The 24,511-nt window shown below is 38.4% G+C and overlaps 1 protein-coding gene across 1 annotated transcript in view; it reads right to left on the bottom strand.

Moving 5' to 3' along the window:
- Nucleotides 1-24,511, bottom strand: part of DENND3 (DENN domain containing 3) — a 31,960-nt gene that overhangs the window by 3,943 nt on the left and 3,506 nt on the right. Inside the window, exons 2-20 of the mRNA XM_062504207.1 lie at nucleotides 21,847-22,120; nucleotides 21,186-21,301; nucleotides 20,539-20,678; nucleotides 15,169-15,280; nucleotides 13,910-14,029; nucleotides 12,812-13,030; nucleotides 12,407-12,528; nucleotides 11,797-11,952; nucleotides 9,912-10,008; nucleotides 8,533-8,636; nucleotides 7,443-7,624; nucleotides 6,349-6,870; nucleotides 5,256-5,518; nucleotides 4,612-4,782; nucleotides 4,057-4,186; nucleotides 3,444-3,551; nucleotides 2,493-2,632; nucleotides 1,157-1,317; nucleotides 83-219 (exon numbers count right to left, since the gene is read on the bottom strand). Of these exons, the coding sequence (XP_062360191.1) occupies nucleotides 83-219; nucleotides 1,157-1,317; nucleotides 2,493-2,632; nucleotides 3,444-3,551; nucleotides 4,057-4,186; nucleotides 4,612-4,782; nucleotides 5,256-5,518; nucleotides 6,349-6,870; nucleotides 7,443-7,624; nucleotides 8,533-8,636; nucleotides 9,912-10,008; nucleotides 11,797-11,952; nucleotides 12,407-12,528; nucleotides 12,812-13,030; nucleotides 13,910-14,029; nucleotides 15,169-15,280; nucleotides 20,539-20,678; nucleotides 21,186-21,301; nucleotides 21,847-22,120 (3,274 nt within the window). The remainder of the gene's footprint in view (nucleotides 1-82; nucleotides 220-1,156; nucleotides 1,318-2,492; nucleotides 2,633-3,443; nucleotides 3,552-4,056; nucleotides 4,187-4,611; nucleotides 4,783-5,255; nucleotides 5,519-6,348; nucleotides 6,871-7,442; nucleotides 7,625-8,532; nucleotides 8,637-9,911; nucleotides 10,009-11,796; nucleotides 11,953-12,406; nucleotides 12,529-12,811; nucleotides 13,031-13,909; nucleotides 14,030-15,168; nucleotides 15,281-20,538; nucleotides 20,679-21,185; nucleotides 21,302-21,846; nucleotides 22,121-24,511) is intronic.

Genomic DNA, 24,511 nt, shown 5'->3' with positions numbered 1-24,511 from the left:
CAAAATGGAACATCCAACAACTGCCTTGTTTCTTCATGCGAAGATGATTTTTAAATTATTATGATTTGAGGAAGGGACTTACAGCACCACAGCTGGTCATCATGAAGCTTCATAGAGGTGAGATTTTGGCAGGGCAGCTGAAAGACACGGTTCACTTTGAGTGTGCTGATGTTCCAGGCAATCACCATTCCATCTAAACTGCTGGAATATGCTTCACTGCTGGCATAGATTAAAAGAATAAAGAAGCATAGTGTGCATTCATGTTCAGAAAAGAGGGCACACACAGAAGAGACATACTTGCAAAATAATCAATTTTACAGTAAGCCAAATCAATGCTCATTTTTAAATTATCTTCAAGATTACCCTTTAAACTCTGTATCCACCAGAAACACTGCAGGCTAACTCAGAGCTCAGTGAATGAAAGCATATTACATCATGCACGAGGAGTACAGCACAACAAAACATTCCCTATAATTCCTCTGAACAATGTTGCCTGAGATTTTCTTTTGATTTAGAACAAAAATATGTCAAACTGCTCTTCTTTTCTACTGCACCTGAGCAAACAAATTATACTATCCCTTTTCTTTTTACCTTGAACATTTGCTGCCTTAGAATGAGCAAACCTTTTTCACAAGTTTCCAACCACACTTAAACAAATTCTTCCTGAAACCCAGTAACACCTGGCAGACCTACTGACCCTGGAGTTCCTTTTCCCATGGGAGGACAGCAGGTTAAGACCTTCAGCCAACACTCTTCCCATTGCTACCAAAAGACCAAAAGCATTTTGCCTGAACATAACAACAACTGTATTTTTTCTTTTATAAACAGACAGGAAAAATCCAGAAGCTTGCTATAAACATGCAATCAGTGACGTGCTCAAAGCAAAAGTAAAGTGGTCTTTAAACTGCATCTGCATCAATTCTTCACCGGATGCTGCCAGCTCCTGGCTGTTCTCATCCTCATCCAAAAGAACATTCCTTTATCCTCTTTGTTCCAAACTACACAGTGATCTATATTTAAAAAGGAAATTCTTAGTTCACATACACAATATGGGAGCTACAAAAATGAGCTAAGTTAAGACTTTATTAGCAGGATAAACCCTCCCATTTAAAACAATAAATTCTTTCAACATCTAGGAAAATTAAATTAGATCTACCTGGATGTTCCATTTTTCTTCTTCACAATGATGTCTGTAACATCAGAGCGATGATCATTCAGTTGTTTATTACAAGACATACTGTAGGTATTGATGATATAAATAATGGAGTCCTGAGAACCAATCCACACTTGACTCTGTTCCACCATGACCATGCACGTCTGGGGAGAAAAAGCTGGGTTAAATAAAGCCTAGAAGAGAAATGACTGTTTAATGTAACATGGAAAAGGCTCTATTCAGATACTACAGTTTGCTGGTGATCTTCGTAGGAGATAAAGACTTGGCTCTCTAGTGTTCCACCCTTTGCTCTGCTCTATAAATAGTGAGAGAACAGATCTCTCTGCAAAGTTTATCCTTCAGTAAATAGGATTAATAATTTATCTTAGGGAATGACTAAAGGTGTGCTTCCTGGCCCAAAGTTAAAGTTACAGAGAGCATCAGGAGAACCCCAGAAGTTAGTGTGCTTCTTTCCTCTGGATTGGAAGCCAACCTAACTGTCCAAATATCCACACTTCCTACTTCAACTAAAAGTAGTGTTTAAGAAAATACTATCTCCTCTACTGTCTCTGGAATGTCCTTCCCCTCTATCACACACATTTCATTTATCTCCCTCCAGCTATCACTCGCCAGCTATTTTTGTGGTATCTGACTTTTCTGGAATTCTATTTTTCCTCCGCCTAGCTCTTCACCACCAGCTTTACCCCTCCCTTTTTGACTCTCTCCAACACTCATCCACAGCAATCTCTTATCTTTTACACAAGTGACATGTCCAGTCCCTTTTCCTGTGTGTTCTCTCTACTGTGTTTTTCACCCAGGCTGCACGCCTGGTTTAGATTCCCTTTTCACAGAGAGAGTTACACTTTCAGGTGGTTTTTCACAAACCACTCCATTTCAACTGCTGGTTGAGACACTTTCTTTTAGAGCTCTATCTCTCTTTCAATAGCATCTACCTGGTTTCCTTACACCTCTTCCCAATCTCCAGTTCTTCAATACAGGTGAATTTTTATCTATTCCTAGGATTCCCTTTCTCATCTTCTCTTTGGGATAACTGTCTTTTATTCTTTCTCCTCAACAGTTACAACCCTGCTTTCCTGCACCAAGAACCCATCAGGCTCTCCCAAGTTCAATCCATCACTTCTTACCAGTTTACTTGTTTTATTATTTATCCATTTAGCCTCCTTTCAGCTTTTCTAGAAAAATCTCCACTTTTCCAGGTTAATTGAAGCCCAAACAACTCCACAACTTATAAGGAATTATGGGATTTGAGGTCAGACAGGCTACCACAACAAAAGCACACCCAGCTGAAACAGGAACTGGGATCCTGTGCCAGTCTTACCAGTTTAGAGCGGCCCATTTTGAAGCAGTGTTGTTGGATAGACCAGGTAGAGGCATCAAAAACCACCACCTTGCCCTCATTTAAAGCACACCAGAGTTTTGGATGAGCATTGTCCAGTCTTTCTGAAGGGTCAAGATGACCTAGGAAGTAGAGAAAATGAGAGAGGTAAAAGAAAACAAAATACTTTTGGAGACCTGTAGCAAAGCCATTATTAGGCAGAGCAGGTTTGTAATGAAATGCATCTTCTGGAATTTACATCTTCAGTTACTGACTGACACAATTCTCACAATGCATTTGGCCTTGTTATCATCTATTTGCTGAATTCACCCAAGGACTTAATCTTCCACTCCAAAGATACTCACAGCAGAGATAATCTCCTTCATTGATGACTGAGAGCTGAGCTCACTGGGATTGCAGGAAGGCTTTTAAGCCCTATAAATATAACTAATAAATCCACTCACTCTTGTCTACTCCATCAAAGCCTCTCATACTATGAAGAAAGAAAATAAAGCACCACTGAATCCAACACCCTCTGTACTATTCCTTGCACTGTGGTTCAAACTAATTTCTCCACAGGACCCTACTGAAAAATAAAAACCAAACAATGAATATTGATCAATGAGAGAGCATCATCCATCCATCCACCCAGCTCAGTAAGTGAGCCAGAAATCTTAATGAGAAATCAGCCCATTAACACAGAACTGAAGTCTGTGATGAGGCATATGTGCAGAGAAAAGCAAATTAAGACAGTGAAAACTATGCCTTGGAGTATCTTAATATGCGACACTACTGTTCTTTCAAAATTATTTTTCTGGTTTAGTATTCAACACACAACCAATCCATGTCAGAATGTGAACACATCAGGCAGGCATAACCAGGTGTTACAAGATAATGTGCTTTGTAGGCTAATTAAAGCTGGGCTAACCTACAGAGAGCAACACATCACCTTACCTGGAGTATAAAGCAAGACATCTATTGCCTGTGGAAATGTCTCACCAGCTGAAGGGTTGATCTTGTGCTTTAGTGTCTCTGAAGTTGTTTTGGGGACCATCATAGGCACTAAAATAGATTTTTAGAAGGGAATGAAGTGCATATTTAAGCCTACAATAGAACTACAATTCTTATGAAATAGCATTTTTCCACCATTCATTCACATTTCTAACTTTTCGTTCCCTCTAGCTTTAGCTCAGAACTCAAACACCACTCATAAGAATTCTGGTAGCATATATATCCACCACCCAAGGAGTCTAAAAAAACAAGACAAAAACACAGCATCCAAGATGGAGACAGAAGCAAAAACCAAGACCAAAACAAACAAAAATAATAAAGGGGGGGGGGGGGGGGGTTGTATAAAAAGCAAAACAGAAAGAAAGAACAAACCTTAAACTACTACTTACTATTAAATAAATTAATAAATAAAATAAATTGCATTTGTCAAAGGGCAATCAGACTAATGTCTTTTTGTATTTCTACACGTAACCAGTTTGAAAAACACAATACACACTGAAAGAGCAGAATGAGATGATGCAACACCAACAGGCTTTGTAGCACTTCTATGACTGACCTTCGTTTTTCATCCTGTCAAAGTAAGACAGTTTAGAGGCTGCATAGATGCTTTTGGAGGACTGCAGGGCACCAACCACAGCATCCATCAGAAGAACATTTGTCAGGGCTTGCTGGATATACTGAGGATCCTAAAGACAGAAGTCTTACTGTAGTTTATCTATTGCTCACTATTCTTACAAGACAGCATGCTCAAAATCACAACATGCTTAGCACAAGGACCAGGCAGCTGCTGCTCTGAAGCACAATTCCTGTCACTTGCTGTCAGACCCCACTCCCACATCCCATGTTTTGAGCCAGGTCTTGGAGCAAGGAGTCAGAAGCCAGTGTTATTACAGGAATACTTCAGATCTGACACAATCTTGATACAGGATATAGAAACAAAACCATATGAAAAGATACAGCAGACATAGGATGGATACCCATTTCCAAGATGAACTTTTCTTCATGGGAGAGAAGCACTATGAAATTCTAAGACAAGCGCATAAATTATTTAGAAGAGAAACAGAGAAACATTCTTCATATTATTTGATTACAAATTCCCATATTTATATACCTTGTGATCATATGCCATCTTCTTTCCAGCCCACATTTCTTTCACTATCAGGTACCAGAGATCACACTCAGTTTTAAGGTTGGCTTCAAAGACTTCTTTTTTATGTAATGTTTTAATCCTCAGAGTAGGTATTCTCAAAAGAAGGAAAGCTACAGTAGTGCTCTTAACATCCTGGAAAGTTACAGGAAAAAGAAAACAAGGAGACTGTACCCAAAAAACAGGTAAGATTCAGCACTCAGCCCCCAGGGCAGCTTTCTCTAATTACAGCTAATTATTTCAGCTGTCCATACACATCATTAAGCAGAGCTGCATTTATGAAAATAAGTTTAAACATCATCATACAGCCTTGGCTCCACAGTGGATATAAGCTGACCCACTGATTAATGCTCACGTTATTAAATTTATCTACTCCATATCCTATGTGCTGCACTCTGCACATTTCTCTGAGGTTATAACCTCTTGATTTTCAGTCATGAAATTTTTGTTCCAAACCCCCAGAATTTTACTTAATCCCTCACATAGTGACTTCAGCACTGTTTCTTACCCTCCTTACTGAAACTTTATGTTGAGAGCCAGCTCATTCTGGAGAATGGGACACAACCTACATCTACAGGCATTCCAGAGGACAGGAAGTTGGTGCTCACCTCTATATCCCTGAAAGCAGCAATTGGGACATAGCCAGGACGGCCTCCTTCAGTCAACAGGAACAAGCGCTTCTGGGTCAGAGCTATTTTCCCTACACCATAGTTGGTTTTAACTGAGCAGGACAACTTGTAGACACATTCATTTTTATCTAGATGCTCAATTACTGCTGGTGGCAGATTCACCTCCTGGGCTTCTGCTTCAGTTTCTTTCCAGTAGTTGTAGAAATCTCTGAATGTTTCAGGATCAATTTGTTTCTGCTGTCCTAAAAAATTTTCAAAACCCCTTTAGCATGAGAAATTATTACACGGATTTGTACAGGAAGACAGGTTTAGTAAGACAGTAACTGTCAAATTCTGCCTTTTTATTGGGCATATAAGTATAGACATTCTAGACACATGTCCCCATCCCACGGTTATCTCAGGCACTATCCTGAGATATGCCCTCCAAGGTAAAACCAGCCCATACTGAGTAAAATGTGTGACTAAAGTCACTCCTGCTCTACTGAAATGTAAAGGAATAGTATAAAAGTGAGTTAAGAATGGGGAGAAATTAGAGAAGACTCCAAATAAATTCTGGGACCAGTCAACAGGCCAAACCTGTCTTCTCCCCCATAGAATCACCAAATGAGTAAAAATCACACTCTAGGCACACTGTATCATTATTTCAAGCTGGCTGGGGATTAGAGCTTGTCCATATAAGGCTTTGAATTAACATATTACTTTAAATGCATTTTTGCAGTCAGATATTACAACCAGCAATTCTCAAACTCTGATGATTTTACTAATAGAGAGTGTTCTTTAAGCTGTTATTGAGAGTCCTGCAAGGGTGCTGGCAGTGAGTAAAGGACACCCAGGAGGAGTTTCTCTGTTTGGCAGGTGACCCTGGACAGGTCAGTGGAACTTCCCCCCCATGCAGCAGCTGCTTAGTGAAGGGTCCCCACAATGGAACACTGACAGATTGGTCAGGCACAAGGGGCTCAGCTTTCCTAGGGCACTGACAGAACAACCAACACTAAGGGTTTGAGTAAATCTCCCTTTTCCATGTGACAATTCTAAATAATAATCAAAAAACCCCCAACAACCTCATACTCACCTACTGTCAGGGCATCGAATAACCGGTGGATAGTGTCTACATCCCTGACAATCCCAGACTCCTGAATTCTCTTCACAAAATCATCCAGCTGCATGTGTGTTTTTGGCAATTCAAAATTTTTTACGTGGTCATCTATTTTCAGAACTTCCCTTTGTTTTTCCATCACTCGACTTATCAGCCTCTTGAGCTCAGGTTTGCGGTCTGCCTGCAAGCGCTCTGAGCGAGGCAGGGTCTCCACTATTTTTCTTACAAGATCAGTAGGGAAAATTCTTAAGTCTGTTTTTTCTAGGTTCTGAAAGTCAGAAAGTGCATTTAGTAGTTTCCCTTGCATCAAGCTAACAAGGCCCCGGAGGTAGAAGTACCTTGCCAGCAACGCGGAGTTCTCGGGGGGTAAGGTACTGATAGCTTTGCTGAGGTGGTTGAAGAAGTCTGTGTAGTAGGAGTGAACACACTGGAACATCAGAGGAAAGTGAATTTCAGGGATTTTGAATGTGGTGATGGATTTGGAGGGCGTTCTCACAGCTAGAATAAACACCAAGAGAATACACTGATGAGGGAAAGGAGAAGTGGAAATATCTTCATAACCAGCAATACTACAAACAACAAACAGAACAAACAAACATCACAGCAATTACAAAAAACAATAAAGACTACAGATGTGCTAGGGACACAAATACATTTCTGTATCTATCACACCTATTCCAAGAATATTCCCTGATCAGATAACATCAATTCTGGAAAAGTTAAAAAAGGAAGAAAAAAAACCAACTCATGGAGCTCTTTCTAAACAGGGATAAGCTTAAGCCTGAGTTTAAATTAAAGGTAGCAGAGAACTGGACATAAAGTGGGTGAGGACTCAGGAATCAATTCTCCAGTATCAATCCCACTAGGACCAATCACTATTTTGTGGTCCAGCAAAACTTACAGCAGGCTACAGACTGACTTCACAAGCAAGGGGAAGCACAGGCCCCATCTCAAAGTGACTCAGCCCATCTTTTCTTCCCAACAGCTGCCTGCATTTCTATGACAATTACTCAGGGATGTCATCCCAAAAGACAGCAGGAGTGTTTTTGTCCATCACAATCTTCCCTTACCAACACGTGTTCCCACTTTTCGAAGTGAGGAGTTCCTGGCAGGGCCCTCTGGAAGTTGGATGTCCTGCAGGTTGGGCATGCTGATCACCATGCGCCGGCTGGCCTTGCGCTCCGCACTGATTCGTTTGGAAGCCATTTTCTCTATAGTCAGCCTTCTGGGGGTGGGAAACATCAAATCTAACCTGAGGAAAATAAAAATAACATATCACTAGTTTCAGAACTTGCAAATGTGGTAACTGCACCACTTAATTAGTGGTTTGTCTTCATTTTCTTCTGTCTTCCCTCAGTTAGGATTAAAAACACAAAGGAGACAAATTTCTCGTGTTTAGGCTTGGTCATTTATTAAATCTTATCTAAAGTACAGAGAGTTCTGCAACACTTCCACCTACCAGCTAAAAGCGAGCAAAATGGAGGTGAATCAAGCTAGTTACAAGGTCTTTTAAAGCTAAACAGTCCAATAAAGAACTAACACCTATATTATTTATACTTTTGACCCAAAAACCAAACTCCTGTGACCCGCAGTGCAGCACTAACTATCCAACCAGAAACTACTGCCTGAAATCATGAAGAAGAAGGAAGAAGAAGACAGAAAGGAGACAACACCCAAAATCCTCCATCTTGTCCCATACCTATTACTATATTCTAAAAACCTCAAATTTAAAACCTTTCACCGTGTGAAATCACACACTTCTATTTAACTACACACCAGTGATTCCAACTCCATCACTCAAATCTGGGAGCCTTCTCCAAGGTCTCAGGTCAAAAGCAGTGTTCTCCTGGGGGGTCAGTGTCAGAAAGCACAGAAAGCTCAAAAATCTCAGGTTTCTGGGTTCCAACAAGAACTCAGTATAAACATGCACTAAATTACTGCCAGGTTTTTTTTCTTTTTTGTATAATAGTATTGTATCTACAATTTCAACAACCATCTGTTCATATAACCCTTAATAATAAAATGACCATAACCGAGTTAAAAACTAATCATAATCTTATTTATATATGACCTGATCTCATACCAATAGAGTCAAAAGGACTTTTATCACTGATACCAACAGAAGATTCAAAACCAGAATAAGAAATGAGAAAATTCTACCTGTCTTCTTCAGACTGGGTACTCAAGTCAAGCCGAGCAAAAGCATCCATCTTTCTGTTCAGACGAGCTTTAAGGAAAGAGTGAAACATGTAGGTCTCCAAAACCTGTGAGACACAAAGGAGTTAACTGTGGATCATTTATAAATTTACATTTTTATTAGCATGTTTTTGTTCATTTTTATTACCTTTACAACATGCAAAACTGGGACCTTCTAATTTAGCAATTGCAAAAATAAAATGAATGAAAGCTTCAGGAGAAAACAAATTAAGTTTCCATTCACCTTCTGGACTTGGATGATAATTGCTTAGTGGCAAACAGTAATCTCAAACTGCCCTCCAAGAGGTGAAACCAAACAAAAATGAGAAAGACTGATCAAAACAGAGCTACAAGTTTACTATTATCTTTTCTACTTAAACCACGTGCTGATGATACTGTCTATGGTTTGGAATAAGAATTTGGGAGCACTCTAAATTAACATTATGTCATCATACTGAAAAGACAAATGAATCATCTTTTCTTCTGGTAACCCACAAAATTTTTCTTTGCTCAAGTAATTATTGTGGTATCATTCAGAAATAACTTCTAAAAGGTCAAATTGCTACTTTTAGGATAGGGAACACAATAAAAAATGCGAGGTGTGAATTAAAAAGAGAGAAAGCCACCACCTCTCATCTCTGCACAGTTAAACAAGGTGAAATCTGGATTTTGAGGCAATACAACATGTCTATTATATAAATGTTCAAATGCCTCTTACTAATCCACTTATAATGTCCAATGTAAAACAGCATCTCCAAAAGCTTTAGGATTCTCAATTTCCAGTATTCCTCCAGTAGGTGGCATATTTTACTAGCAATTGTATGTCCAGGAGATTCCAAATTTTAATGCATTTTTTTTTGAGTTTTCTTAATATATTTCCAGACACCACTAGTAATGACTTCATAGTGTGTTACTTTCTAAGATTAACTTGAAAGCAAACCTGCCACTTTGCTATTTGGTATTTGAGTCAGATGCTCAAAGCCCTTCTTAAATATGTACATATGAGTTTTAAACTAATATTAAATTCAATTCATAAAATTACTACCATTTCATTTATAGCATTAGAAATTGCTGCTGAAAATATTTTAATTATTTCTATTAATCTAAAATCCTGGTCAAAAGATTTCCAACCAATTTCTTTCCTTAGGATATATTAAGAGGTTCTTTTTAGCCTTTCTTTTTCGTATGTTTTTAAGAATGTTTGCATATATCGGAAGCTTTCTTGAACAAACACTATTTTTCATGTAAGATTCATCACTTTATTACTTTTAAATTTCCAGATATTGGTAATAATTCTAAAATACAGATTTATTAATAGCAGGTAATCACAGCACTGAATTTACCTTTTTGTAGAATGGCTGGTCTCCAGTTGCCCTTGTTTTCAGAAATTCTTCACTGTTAAACACTCTGTGTTCATAATTCAGATGGTCTTTTACCTCCCTGGAGACAAAAATAAATAAATAGATAAACCTGCTTGGAGATTTTTAAGCAAGTTGTACTTTTGCAATAGCAGCACCCCACTGGTACTACTAGAACTATGCCGTGGCATCAGAAGACAAAAAAGAAATGTGCTGCAGTATTGCAGTATTAGAAGACAAACTCAGTTTCAATTAAAAAGTCCACGTTACTGAATCAGAGAAAAAAATAATTCAAATTTTTACAAGTAAGGTAGGCTACCTGCTGCCAAACTCACATATAGTCTGTAAGATTTAGTAAACCATGAAGGAGAATCTGTGTAAATCACTACTTAATCTCCAATCCTGGAATTCCAGTTACACACACAGTTCCTGAATAACACACAACCCACTGGAACACAAAAGACAAGTACACCTATCATAGGCAATTTGAAAGATGTGACCTGACCTCACACTGTCCCATCACATTGCATCTGTAACAGACACATGAAAAACAGGGTTCTCACTACATCTTGTTAACAGTTTATCCAACCATACTGGGTCAGGAAAAAGTATGGTCAATAAAGCTACATTAATTCTATATAACTTAGCTTTAAACATGGAACTTCCACACACACAAAATCACTACAATGCTTTGCTGAAGGCAGAACAACTGGCAGCACAACTGCATCAGAGAGTTACTTTCCTTCACTCCTGGATGCTGGTAGAGTTAGAAGATAGAAGAAACAAGGCTGAAAAAAAGAACAAAGAAGTTTGAAGGAAAGGAGAAAGGAAGCAAAACAATTAACCCCTTTGTGATACATATTATTTCTTAAAGAGCAAAGCATCTGTTCATTTTTTTGCAGCCAAACGTTTAGTGCATTAAAGAGTTCAAGCTGTTATGAGCAAAAATGCATTTCTCCTCATCTTTGTCTAGAATTATTGTTGCCAAATACTGAAATCTACTAAATCCCACTGTAGAAGAAAATGCATAACATTTTCCATAATCAGCTAAGGCAGTTCTTTCCCCACACCCAGCAGCTACTGTCCTTCTTGAGGGTCCAGACACATGCAGGAACACTCCTTAAGCTGATCCAATAAGAGACACCTGGTATTTGGACTGTAAATTAACCCAGCAACCTCTGACTGAAAGTGTCAAAGAGAATTCCCATGAGCAATTCAGTAGCTGATCCAAAGAGAAGAATCCCAGTCCCAAACACAGCCAATACTCCACATTTCTTAACACAGAATTATGGAATACCCTGAGTAGGAAGGGACCTACAAGGACCATAGAGTCCAGCTCCTGGCCAATTGTCCCTTCTTGTGCCAACACTTTGTCCTTGAGCTTAAACAGCTCCTCTCCCTCCTTCATTCTCAGGTGTTGCACTCTTCAGGTATCTCATCTATTTTCAGTCCAGACACACCCAGGTGTTCTGAACTCTTGTCCCTGCTTTCAGCTGTTCTACCCTGTCCTGGTTTGAACTCACGTGCCTCTAACAAGAGTGACCAAACTTGACTGATATCCCTGCTGGGCCCTAAGCTTTTCCAAGGACTACACTTCTCTTGCTGAAATCTTCCTACAAAAGACAAGCTCAAAATCAGAAGAGTTTTATCTAAGATATTCTAGCAATGTATATATACATCAAAATATCAATGACTCATATTCCATCAGACTATAGTACCTCCTTCTCATATTCCCCAACAAAACCTATGTTCTACAAAATATCTATAAATTAAGACAAAATGAGAACATTTTCACTGATGCTTGAAGTATCTTAACCAGTACCACATGCTCTTATAACAGAAAATACTACACCCAGTACCAACCCATTACCTGAAGATATTAACAATTAACTGCAACATGGTTTGCTGCACATCCATGTTGAGTTTCTGCTGCCAAGCCCTCCTGCGGGTTTGGAGCTCACCAAGGTCTGTGCTGGCTCGGAGATGGCAGAGCTCCAGATCAAAGTGCAGCTGCAGGCCCTCCACTCTATACAAAGAAGAAAACTATTAACTTACATCCTAACACCAACAAATTTTTTTTCATACCTTAAAAAAATAAATAAAAAAAAAAGGCCCATGCATCTTACAGCTAGAGAAGTGTAACATTGATTTACAAGTGCTGACAATCTGGCAAGATTCTAGGTAGCCCCACTCAATTAAATCACAGTGCACTCGGGCTTCTTTGTAGAGTTCAGAGTATAATCTGTATCAGTAATAAAAAAGAAACAAGCATTCCAGTTGTTGCAGAATAGTTTGGCGATTATGACTGCTTAAAGCCACTTCTACACTAATTAACTGAAATTCTCAATTTGCCCTTTTACAGGGGGGTTTATATGAATGAAGTATTATTATAATAATAATAAATAATACAAAAAGAAAAATCTTGGAGCATCAAGCATGATTTATGCACTAAGATAAACACATCTTTAAGATCTTGTCACCTTTTCATGAAAGTTTCTGCTGCTTGTGCTGGAACATCTGCAATTTCAAGTTCCTCTTCAACCATTTTTGAATGAGAAATATCTCCATTATCTATATTAATTAGAATTAAATCTTCACCTTCCTTTTAACAAAAAAAATAGAATTACTGTACATATATTATAAAAATAGTTACTACTCATTTACATACTTCTCAGACAATTAATTTCATCAAGGAGATAAACCAGAAAAGGACTGAAATTTTTGCCACAAGCAAAAAACTGTATGGATAACTAAACAATTACATTCAAGAAAAAGAAATGCAAGTGCCTTAACAAATGTAACTTAGTAATTGAATATTCTCTAATATGGAAGTGGACAAATGCACTGCAAGTAAAACTCCAGAGTGGTAATGGTGTAAAACATACCGTGCTCACTTCATCAAAATGATCAATGTGACATCCCATGAGGAAAGACGTTGGAGCCATCACAAAATCCAGCATTTGCCGGGACAGAATAGGCACAAAAGTGTGCTGCCACTGAAGAGGATGAAGGTACAGCATAAAGCATTCAGCAACAAGTGTCAGCAGAGCCCAATCAGAAGAGAAGAAAACTATCCTCCGTTCAGTCAAAATACAGGTCATAATCTGGAAAACAAACCCAGAGTGTTAAGTATTTGCAAAGAGGTATCTAGAACACACTAGAAATGTAAATATTTTATCTGTTTGTGAGAGTCAAGCACAAAACTTTCATTTTTAGTAGCTACCTTATAGATTTATAAAATTAAATAATGTCCATTTCAAGATGCATCAGCGGCACCATTTAGGATTTGAGATACTTTAACTCATAACATGCACATGTGGGTAAAACCCAAAAAAATAAGGCAGAACTGCCAACTCTCATAATTGAGGAGGTTTCTTAGAGAAAGTGTCTCAGATAATACTGATGACCTTAAACAACCAAATTCAACTTCACTGGTGGCCTTTGAGCAGGGAGTTGGATCAGGAAACCTTGAAAACGACACTTCTGTCAGTATTATTGTAAGAGTCTGAAGCACAGACAGCCTTTTCAAACAGCCTTTTGTATTTTCTTGTCTTTATACACCATTTACACCTTATTCGTATGAGAGTGCCAACTGTTACCAATCCTTCCCACAGGTCCCTTTCTTAAGCATGAAAATATTCTTATAAATCTGGTAGAAATGCATGTAGTGAAAATTCAAAATAAAATCTGTCAATTGGCTTGGGGAGTTACATTTCAGAATATATTCTTAAGAAATTTAGCACCTATTTCTAAACCAGAGGTGAAGAAATGCAATATGCCTTAATCTGAACTGGTTTGCAAATAGCAAAATATCTTAAGAAGAAATACAGTTTATTGTGCCATAGCACTAATATTCAGAACTAAGACTATTCTGAATTCCTGGGTTTATAAAGTTTATTGAGTAAATAAATATCTTGATTCTTCCTAAACTACAAATCACCTATACTGTCAATCTCTAAAACATTTTAAAGTATTAGTTTTACCTGCAGCACCTGCTCTGGCTTGAAACACAGCAATGGAAGATGGAGATCCAAGTCAATAATTGGACTGTCTGGATCCTCACGTGAAGGAATTATTATCTGAAGTGGTTTCATATGAAATACCTGTAATAACAAATAGTTTCTGTTCACTCCTTAATGAAAATGTTCCCACAGCACATTTAATTCAATATTTTAGTTCCAACTACAAATATTAACTTTCATTGAGAGCAAGAAGACAGGCATTTGCATAGTGCAGAAAAGTGATATAAAAAAGAGAGGGAAACATTCAAAGACATAACCACTAGTTTGAAAGATTAATAATATGGACTTGTCTCCTCTCTTTTTATAGGGTGATTGCTAAGTAAATTTTTAGAAAACATCTTTTAACAGAATTAAACTTTATTATAAGCATAACAAAATAATTGGATATATATTTGTGGATACATCTAAGAAATCAAACTACTGATAAAATTCATATAGGAAATAGAAAAAATATGAACAAAATAAGTGAGCATAGGCTGTCTTGCTAAGAAATCAAAACAAGCCAAAAGAATGAGGTCTCTCAGTGTTTCAGATAGTTCAGCTCAAATCTCTGGGGGTCGAGTCCTGCACATGCTGCATATTTCAGCACTCACAGCTGGTTTAGCCAATCACTCAGATATTTTCCAGCTATGCTGTTTTTCCTCCACTCCTAACCCCTTATCCCAGGGTCAAGGAAAGCAGCTAAGGAGAAGTCCATGGCTGAAGTTCTGCTTCCCTAGAAGCCACTGCAGTAGATAACAGTGTGTGCTGAAATCACTGACCCAGCTGACATCTGGCTTGACTTGGGAAGGCTCAGAAAGCAACAAATACACAGCACTGAATAAAAATGTTGATGTGAGTTTCCCCTCTCAGCTTGGTCTTATTATCCAGGCAGCAGCCAACTCAACATTTCATCCACTGCACACTGTTCTGCTGCTCCCAGACCTGCCCAGGCATCATCAGACCACAAATAGCTGGCATGAGCCAAAGCCTTCCCAGAGTATTGAAAACTAAAGGACAAAACTGCCAGCACTCCAGCCTGAACCCTGGTCACACTGTTATTTTCTCTGCTAATAGTGCATAGCCTGATTTTTAAAGTACAGGTATTGATATCAGTGTCACATCACCAAGTAATCTCTGACCTGACACTCATGAATATCACCAGTTTATTGAAAACAGCATCTTAGTATCTTAGAAGACATAATGTTAAAATCATTATGAAATTCAGGAGGAGTAATTACCAAGTGGAGTGGTCCTGGTGGTGGGCTGGGGATTAAAAACAGCTTTGCTGCAAATTCTTTTATGTGCTCCTCCACATGTAAATCCCTGAAAGGTCGTAGCTGCACTAGTAAGCTGTAATTAAATGGTAGGAAATTACTTATCTATAGTAACATGCAAACACAAAAAACGCATTCTGCTGATAATCTAGAAAAAAATTATTAAGAGTAATGAAGCTATTATTTCAGCTAATTAATTTCTAATTTATTAGATACTTGAGCAGATTCTTTAAATTTTAATGATGCTGCTATGTCAGAAGCAGAGTTTTTTTGTATTCCCATGCATAAAATACTGCTGCATTATATCCATCAGAGGACATGGCACAGTGGTTTGATGGCCAAAGGAAACCACGTGTGAGGTGAGATGGTGAGGTATAGCTATAGCAAATGTCTTATAGAGACTGCTTGAGGAACCAAAACCCACAGCTGCAACACTGCCTTGATATTCCTCCCATCCCAAGCATCAGACACCAGCTCTGAGATGGAAAACAGCACCAGAGGAAAAGAGAGGTTGTAGACCTGAGTTTGACTGCAGAGGAATGTGAAGCAAGAGCCATATTTAGCATAAGGTTTAGGTCTGTATGGACAATGCCAAATGTTTCTGGTTTAAAACTGTATTACCCTAACAAAGGTCATGTGGTTTATATTATACACCAAATTAATTCTGGAACGTTCAAAAATACATACAATCAAGACTGAAAACTATTAACTCCCACAGTATTTCTGAAATGTAACAATTACCAAGTTAGGTATTTGTGGTCACAAAGGGAGTTTTGTTCAATAGAAGGTTCACTTGCACATTCATAGCAAAAACCCCAAATATTTACAAAATCAGAAATCTAGGCAGGCAAATCTATATATACAAAAACTAGGAACTAAATATGGTTGTCTTCTCCCCGGAGGTTTTACTTCAGTTTGCAGTTTTACTGGCTTCCTGCAGAAGATCACTTGCTCTTCAGGAAGGAAGCAACTGAACAGGTCAAGAGATATATAAGGATCCAAGACACCATATTTATGTACAGCATTTAGAGTACAGAAAAAAAACAAACATATTCTGTCATATATTACTGCACTTTTAAAGGAAATATTTAAATTCACTATTTTCTTACTTGAAGAAAGGGCTCTTACATACACATACTCCCAAAAAGTCCATCAGCTCTTCAGGGGTGCAGAGAAAAGGGGATTGAAGAAGTATCAAAGAAAACAGACAGTAGAACCATCAATTTAAACAAATATTCTGTCACATTTAGAGATGCCTCAGATTTGGCCCAGCAGAGTAAGCAGACTTGTCTTTTTTTTCCTTTCCTTTGAGACAAAAAAGCTCTTATCAAGACATCCAGTAAATGTCACAACAGAAACAACGTGACTGAGAAAGCAGCAGATGTACAGAGAGGACAGGGAGAGCTCTCTAATCAGGACATGGTGCCATTAATGCAGCCTAACAGCAGCTGACAGCTCTGCACTGCAAATGTCTGCAGAAATAAATGAAGTAATCTCTGAAACACTCAAGAGGAGAGCTAAGGAGTTTATGAACCTTTCATTACTGCTATTAACTGTCCACAGCCAGGTGTTTCAGAAAGCAGGAGCAGCTCAGAATAGGCCCTTTGTACTGCCTCAGTGCTGGGAGCTATTTGCACACTCCCACCTCTTCTCAAGGCAGCTGAAAGGACAAATACACATGTTGGAAGATTTACTGTTTGAATGGAGCCCATTCATCCATCCAAAACAGGAGTTCATCCAGGAGATTACTACCAGGAATATTTTACTTTTCGTGCACTATAACAGATTGAGGTAATACTACATGTGCAAAGTGCCAAAATCTCTCAAGTTTAAACCTTCTCAAAAAATGTAGAATAATCCAACTTGCTGTGAAACCGTTTAGGTGCACATCTGTGTGCTTTGGAGAAAAGCAGACACATCCCACACAAAACGTTCTGGATTTGGAAGCACTGTGTGCTAGCAATGTGGAAATTAGTTATAAAATTAACAGCACAGAATACAAAGACCCTCATTACCATGATGGGAGCTTGCAGATTCCCTTGCAGTTCAAAGCACCCACCTGGATTTATAGCTTCATGTTGCCTGTACATATCAGCTTGGTTCAGTTTTCACTTGTGATTTCTACTCTGCCACTTGAAAAAGTTTAGGAACCCGGATTTTATCTAGGAATACTTACGCAAAAATAATAGTTTTGATTTTTCTGACTGAAAACAAGTATCACCTCACCTATTAGCAATTCTGTGCACTTAGATACTGAAGAAAATAATCTGTGCACAGAATTCTGGAGGAAAAGGAAATCTTTTGCTGCAAAAAGCCATCCTAAATGGAAACAGAACCCCTTTAGATGGTACTTCAACATTAGATCTTCAGGAACAACAGCATTCTTGCACTAGGTATCACAATGAAAGGGCTGCACACTAGAAATAGGTGGTTTGAGGTCCACCAGCAAGTGCTTTCAGAACTCCTGACTGGAGAATGATTAATCAGTTAAAGTATCCTGCAAAACACCTCTGCAGCATACCAAGGATACAAGTGTGCTGTTGAAGGTGTTATTATCTGTTAAGTACAAGAGGCACTGCTACCTGAGTACATTCTGAGTACAGGAATGAAAACACTTAAATAGACTTTTTACCCATTGGTCACCTCATAACTCACTATAACTCCCTTTTTGGTTTAGAGAAATACAATGCCAGCACTTTGAAATATCCCAAAAAAGTCAGAACATCTCCAGCTATACAGGGCACAACACTCAAAACATCTCATAGAGGTCTTGGCTGCAATTGTTTATGTTGCATTCAGAATAGCCACATACCCCAGCAGCTGTTTCATGCCACATGAAAACATTTCAGTAGTACAACAAAACTAAGGAAAACTGGTACCTCTCCTTCCCTCCACTCCACCCTAGTGTATTCTGGCATAGTGAAACACTTCCTAAAAAAAACCAAACAAAACAAGACACCAAAACCAGAAGGGCAGTCATCCTGAAATGAGTCACTAAATACTATCATGAAAAAAGGAAATTAAAAAAAATAAAATTAAAAAAAAAAACTGAATGGAAACCTAAACAGTTGAGTTTCCAGTACCATGGGAAATGCCAACACTAAATTCAGCTGTCACTGGCATTCCCCCCCTCCTCCCATCTCACAGATGCAGCAGCAAAAAAGGAGAAGAGCTGTGCAGCTGTGTGAAAAATGCCCCTGTTAAAAGACCACACAACAGGACCAAGGACAACACACAAGACTAACCTGGAAGGTTATTGTTGAACTGTTGAACTTCCCTATAATTACTCACATATTTACAAATCAATTTAAGCTCAGACTGTAGGGTATTGACCAATCTGAACTCCTCTCAGAAACCAGTACAGACTCAAAAGAGAAAAGCCATCTGTGGACATTAATGCTTTATATAGGCACCAAACCCTACTATATGTGATCAAGGCAGAGGTGTTTAATTATAATGTTCAAATGATTATAAGGTTTAAAATACCCATGCAGAGACAGAAGCAGATCTAGAGGGTTAACTCTATCAGGTTACTGTCTCCTCTAAGCAGATACAAGAACTAGAAACACTTCTACAACATCTGGAATTTTCCATGGTTGTCCTGAAGATTTTCCCACTTCTCCCTCAGCAGGCACTTTTAAAATCCATTTGCCAATTGACAGCTTCTCCCAGCTCAGAGATGCCTCACTTCAGAGAACAAATTACTCACTTCTGAATACTCTACATAAACCACGATGAGTGCTGTAACTGCCAAGCTGAATCTATACTATTTCCCACCCAGTGGAAAGCTGGTGTGAGGTGAGCCCTCTCACAGTATAAAAAGCAGCAAGAGTCTCACTATAAAAGCTGGATGGAAACAGTAGCCACAGCTGCAATCACAGCTGGAAGAGTTCCATATGCAGATTAGCAGTGACCTGAGATTTGAGATTTATAAAAGGCAGCAGTGAATCAGTTCCTGCAATACCAAGGGCTGATGTAATTCACTTAAATATGAAGGAGGGGGGGTGAGTGATCTGGGCAGGAAAGGAGAAAGGAAAACAAACATTTCCTTTTTATTTCACTGAACACTTATTTTGATTTCACACTGACCTGTGCACACCCCGTTTCCATCATGTTGAAATCCCTTGTCCACATTAAACCTCTTCACTAATGTTTTAAAAATGACAGAGCAGAGGTACATGCCCTTAAAAGGGCTGCCAGAGTGACTAATTTCTGATCTCAAAACCTTTTTGAGTCAATGTTTAAAATGCCCAGGAGGATAGCACTGCTTTGCTCCTCCAGGGCTCTCTTCATGCAACCCAGGGAAAGCCAGCCAGTGCTCCAAGAAGATCCAAATCTTCAGCACAGGGAACAAGAGGTGCATGGGGTGGGGAAATGAGTGCTCAGGTTTGGTCTGGAGCCAGGTTAGGGGCTGGGGGTGCACCTCAGCTGGTACCCAGGGAGTGCTCCCTTACTCATCTGCTCAGGATACAATCACCAGCAGAACAAAGGGGAAGACTCAAGCTCCAACCTAAAATCCCTACATCTTTCACCTTATGTACAAGAAGCAAATACTTGCAACTGGATTCAGATTAGACTCTAGAAAGCTTGACTGAAATTTAGTGAAGAGAATCTCCTCTACCTTTGGACAAAAGGTCTGCAAGTGAAGACACACAGTAATGTCCAATGTACATAGACATTGATGTGAGAAGGTTTTAATCCAAAATAGATGCAAATAGATCTTAACAATTTAACAATAAAGTAACCTCAAAATAAGTGAAATTAATTAATAACAAGATGGATCCATGTTCACTTACCTTTTAAATCACCTACACTGCAGAGTATTTGTTTTTAAACAACGTATCCTAAGAATTTCTCTCCTTGTTCTACAACACCCAAGTAACTACTCTGCTTCTCCAGTGACGTGGACTATTTCCCTAAGGTGTCATTAACTGCTTATTAATACATATATTGATATTCTTATGACATTTACTTGGCGCATTATAAAAAGCTTTTTGTACGTTGAAAGCAATTTTCATAAGAGTGGCAAAATTACAGTTAACCCTCTTCCAAAAAAACCCAGTAATATTTGTAAAATATCCATTCCCTACACATTAGCAAAAACCCCCAAGGAAAATGAAGACAACAGCATAACTAATTCCCTTGGTATTCAGAATTTGCACTTATTGTCTTGGGCAACATTGACATAGCATTTCTCCTTTTCCTCTCTCACACAACACAAAACTTTAGCTTTAGCTTTAGCATCACACAGATCTCCTGACCACATCAAGCAAATTCAGGTATTAAAAATCTGCAGTCATTTCCTGCAGAAACGCACAGGGGAACAAATCTTACCAAGAGAGACAATCCTTGAGGGCACTAAAATATGGGTATCTGGATATAACACAAACAGCACAGGGCACAAAACAGACAGGCACCTTCCCAGTCTGCGCAGATTCCCAATGGCCCTGCCCATTGGAGGAGGTGGAGCCATCCTGCAAGAAAACAGCACATTAATGTTTTTATGTTAATCATGAATTTATGGCTGATTTTTTCTTGAGAGCCTTAGAAATGTGGTATCCAATTCCCTCTACATTTCAAAGGGATTTGGATGTCTATCGCCCTTTAGGTCTTCAGAAAAATGTCAGCCTGCGAGACTTAAACACATATTAAAAAGAATTTCAGCACAAAATGTATTTAGAAAGAGCATCTTTCATTGTTTGGAAAGAACAATCTTTACCAAAAAAGTCCTGGGGATGAAGTCAGCTCCTAAATATCCAAATCTCCTAAATGAAATCCATAACAACTTTCCCCAATGCAATGTATTCCAAAGTACTTAATTTAAAATAGTAACATAAAAGTATGATTTGTCCTGTACTCCTGCTAACATAAAAACACACCTATTAACTAATTTGATAAACTAAATCTCACAGGACTTTCAAAGTGTTTTGCTTTTATATATTTTAATATATTTTTATAGAAGAATGAGTTATATAACATACCTGCATAGACTGGTAGTACTGCGCAACAACACCATAGGTTCTGTTACCACAGACATCAGTGAAGACCAGGAAATGAATGTGGTCATCTTTTGATTCAGAAGTTACATAAAGTCCTCCTGAAATGAAGGCAGCAAGCATATTTTTAATTACATATTTAACTACAGCTGTGTGAAAGACGTTTCATGACAAATACTGCACATTGGCACTTAATTTCAAGAGAAATGTTTAATTTTAAGGGATTAAAATTTAATACACAGTCCACTTGAACTAAAGGTCGTTACAGAGGCTGCACATTACTGAAGAAGCAAAAGTAGAATTATTCTGTATTTTCAGTGACAAAATAAAATAAATGAGTTTAAATCACTTTTTTTTCCCCAAGATATTGAAAAGGTCTGCAGTAATGACACAAATATTAAAATTTCTCCAATTAAACCTGGTGGAAATATTCACTACTTCAGGTATATCAAAACACCAAGTGAAAAGTGAGATCATCATAAGTCAACCACTTTGGGGTGAAAAACAATTTTTCAAGTGTGTGCATGTTTGCACTTCACTCAAGCCAAGATTTACCAAGAATGGCTGAAAAATAAGGGCTGAACAATGGCTCAAGAAATGTTAACATTAAAACAGTTCTCAACAAGAAGTGTGAACCCTCATGTACCTGGGAAACAGAGCTGTGGCAAAGCAATAAGATCAATATCCTTTGGAACAACCACATCTTCTGTGTCAGGTGCTTTCTGCTCCCCGTTGAGGGTCTTGACATCTTCAATCTTGGGCCTCTCTTTTTTCTTTCGGAAGGACCGGCGTTTGCTTTTATTGAAATTATTACCAGCATTAATCACCTGAACATCATCTCTGCTAATAAACGGAGGCACAAATACAGAAAGAACTTCTGGATCGAGGGGAGGAAGATTTCTGAGTTTTCTTTGAGTGCCCTATAGGAAAAAACCAACAAACGAAACAAACACTAAGGTGACACTCATCCTGATATGTGGTGGTTTTTTCATAATTTTTAACCCTGCTTTTTCTCTATCGCTAAAATCATGGGTTTAGAATATAGTTTTCTGCCCCCTAAATAATTTATTTTTTCTGATTAAGTTTTTTTTAAGCATGCTAATGCAAGGAACATGGGTGTTTTTAGCAGGCAAGGAATCCCTCACTGTTCAAAATGCCCCATATCAGTACTATGCCTTTGGCAAAAGAAACTAACAAGTATCAAATACCGTATTTCCTCCTTTTCAGTGTTAAGATATACTTAAACTATACTCAAAATAAACACTGGCAATAAGAGAAACCAAACAATAAATAACTGAAAACAAAGAGAAACAGCTGAGCTTCTTAGATAAGTCTTTGTTCAACTTCAGGAAAAGCTTCCTTTCAACTCAGAATAAATAACATGTACCAAAAAAACCCAAACAACATAAACACAGGCTTTTACAAGACAACACTTAACTTTATAAAGCACTTAACAAAGCACAGTTAAAAACTACAATCATTGTTAAAATAAACAAAACTTTAAGACACTGAAGCCATGAGAATTCCTCAATATACTGATGACTCAGTGGAATAGGCATCTCAAGAACAGGTATGAAATTACAACATTTTTCACAGGCAGTTTTGCAAAGTATGACTGGCCTGAAAGCCCGCACTGCCCTGCAACCAAAAGCCCTGAAGGAAGTGATCAGAGAGATTTCCTGGTACTTGGGAGCACTTTTTGTACTCTTGACCATATAGTCGAGCCAAGTAGCTGCATTTCCAATTACTTCATTGCAATTTCAATTCTTCCTGCAAGGTTAAATAAACAAGTAAAAGCTTTGTTTAACCAACAGATATTTAGAAACAGGAAAGGCGAGCCCCGCTGTGGTAAAAAGTTGCTTCATTTTCAACTTTTTGCAAACATCTTCAAAGTCAGATGAGGTGAAGCATACATGCTGCTTTTATCACCAGATATGACACAAGATGGTCCTTGAGAACCAATGCTGACCTCACCCATCATTTCCCTATTTTTTTTTTAAATAACTACAACATAGAAAGCTCTATTGCCAATCTTCCTCTGTCCAGGTTTTGAGACAGAAGTCTGAGCTCTTACGTCCCAACAGATACATCCACTAATAGGTTTTTTTCCCACATTTGAGCATCATAGGAAAAATGTGAAGAAATGCTTCATGATATATTAGTCATGGTATCTTAAATTCCATAAACTACACCATATTTATAACAGGATAATCTAAAGAAAATACTTCACTAAAAATAAGAAGTGAAAAAACACACTTTTAATGAACAAAGAGCCTGAACTAGAAATAAATTAGAATGGAAAAGTTCAGGTAAATATCCAGTGGGGTAGTCAAAAGATAGCAATGACTTTAAAAAGCACATCATGAATTGTGGTACGGAGTGCCACATCCTCACACGGTCACAATTTCAAGTGTCATCTCCTTAGCTAGCAGCTGACAAAAGCAGTGTAGAAATTGGAAACAGATAGATTCACCATGATCACCCTCAAACTAACACGCAGTAAAACATTTCAGGATGAAATTAAGAATTAAGGTTCAGCCCTGAGGCTGTTATGCAAGAAAAACACAGATGTATTCCAACAGTAGCAATCTCAACTTGGCAGATTTGCCCTGCTGAGGTTTTCATAGAGAGTTGCTGTGACAGGGCAATCCCTGAACTTACACTCAGGCATCTCCATGCTCCAAAGTGCTGGATGGCAGCCAGCGATTCAATGGCCTCACAGCCTAACAGCTCCTGAAATGGCAGATCCTTGATGTCTTGAACTACTACAGAGACATTAAACACCATTTTCCCCTAAAGAACAGCACTGCCAGCATTGTGACTGACCCACTGACTCAGTCTCCAGCATTTCAGTCAGCTCATATTAATGTCTTGGCTCAAGTCAAATTTTCTTAGCCCTTGAGTTCAGGGATAGTGCATAGGCAGCAACAGAACAGTATTCATTTGTTTCTGCTATTCTTTGAACATTTTATCTTTTCTGCTGCTACTGTTACTTCTTCACTTTGAAATACTTCCCTTTTGTAGCTTCTTGCTACCAAATCTCCTTGCATCATGCACAGCTTCTTACAAACAGAAGTGGGGGATTTTATTCCATCCCCATTTGCTGACAATGTTCCCGTAACAGCATTGCTGCAAAGGACACCGATACAAGACAGACTTCTACAATGACTGCACTATTTAGACAAACAGTAGTGTGTTGAAACCACAAATCAGAGCATTACTTCAGCTGTCTGGTCTTTCCTTGACCTCATTCTCCTCTTCCCATCACTGAAGAAGTTAATTTCACTTTGAATGTCATGAAAGAACTGGTT

Source organism: Cinclus cinclus, chromosome 1, assembly GCF_963662255.1.
Source record: "Cinclus cinclus chromosome 1, bCinCin1.1, whole genome shotgun sequence".
NCBI lineage: Eukaryota > Metazoa > Chordata > Aves > Passeriformes > Cinclidae > Cinclus > Cinclus cinclus.
The sequence above is the reverse complement of the archived record's forward strand: the minus strand, read 5'-3'. Positions and strand labels throughout refer to the sequence as shown.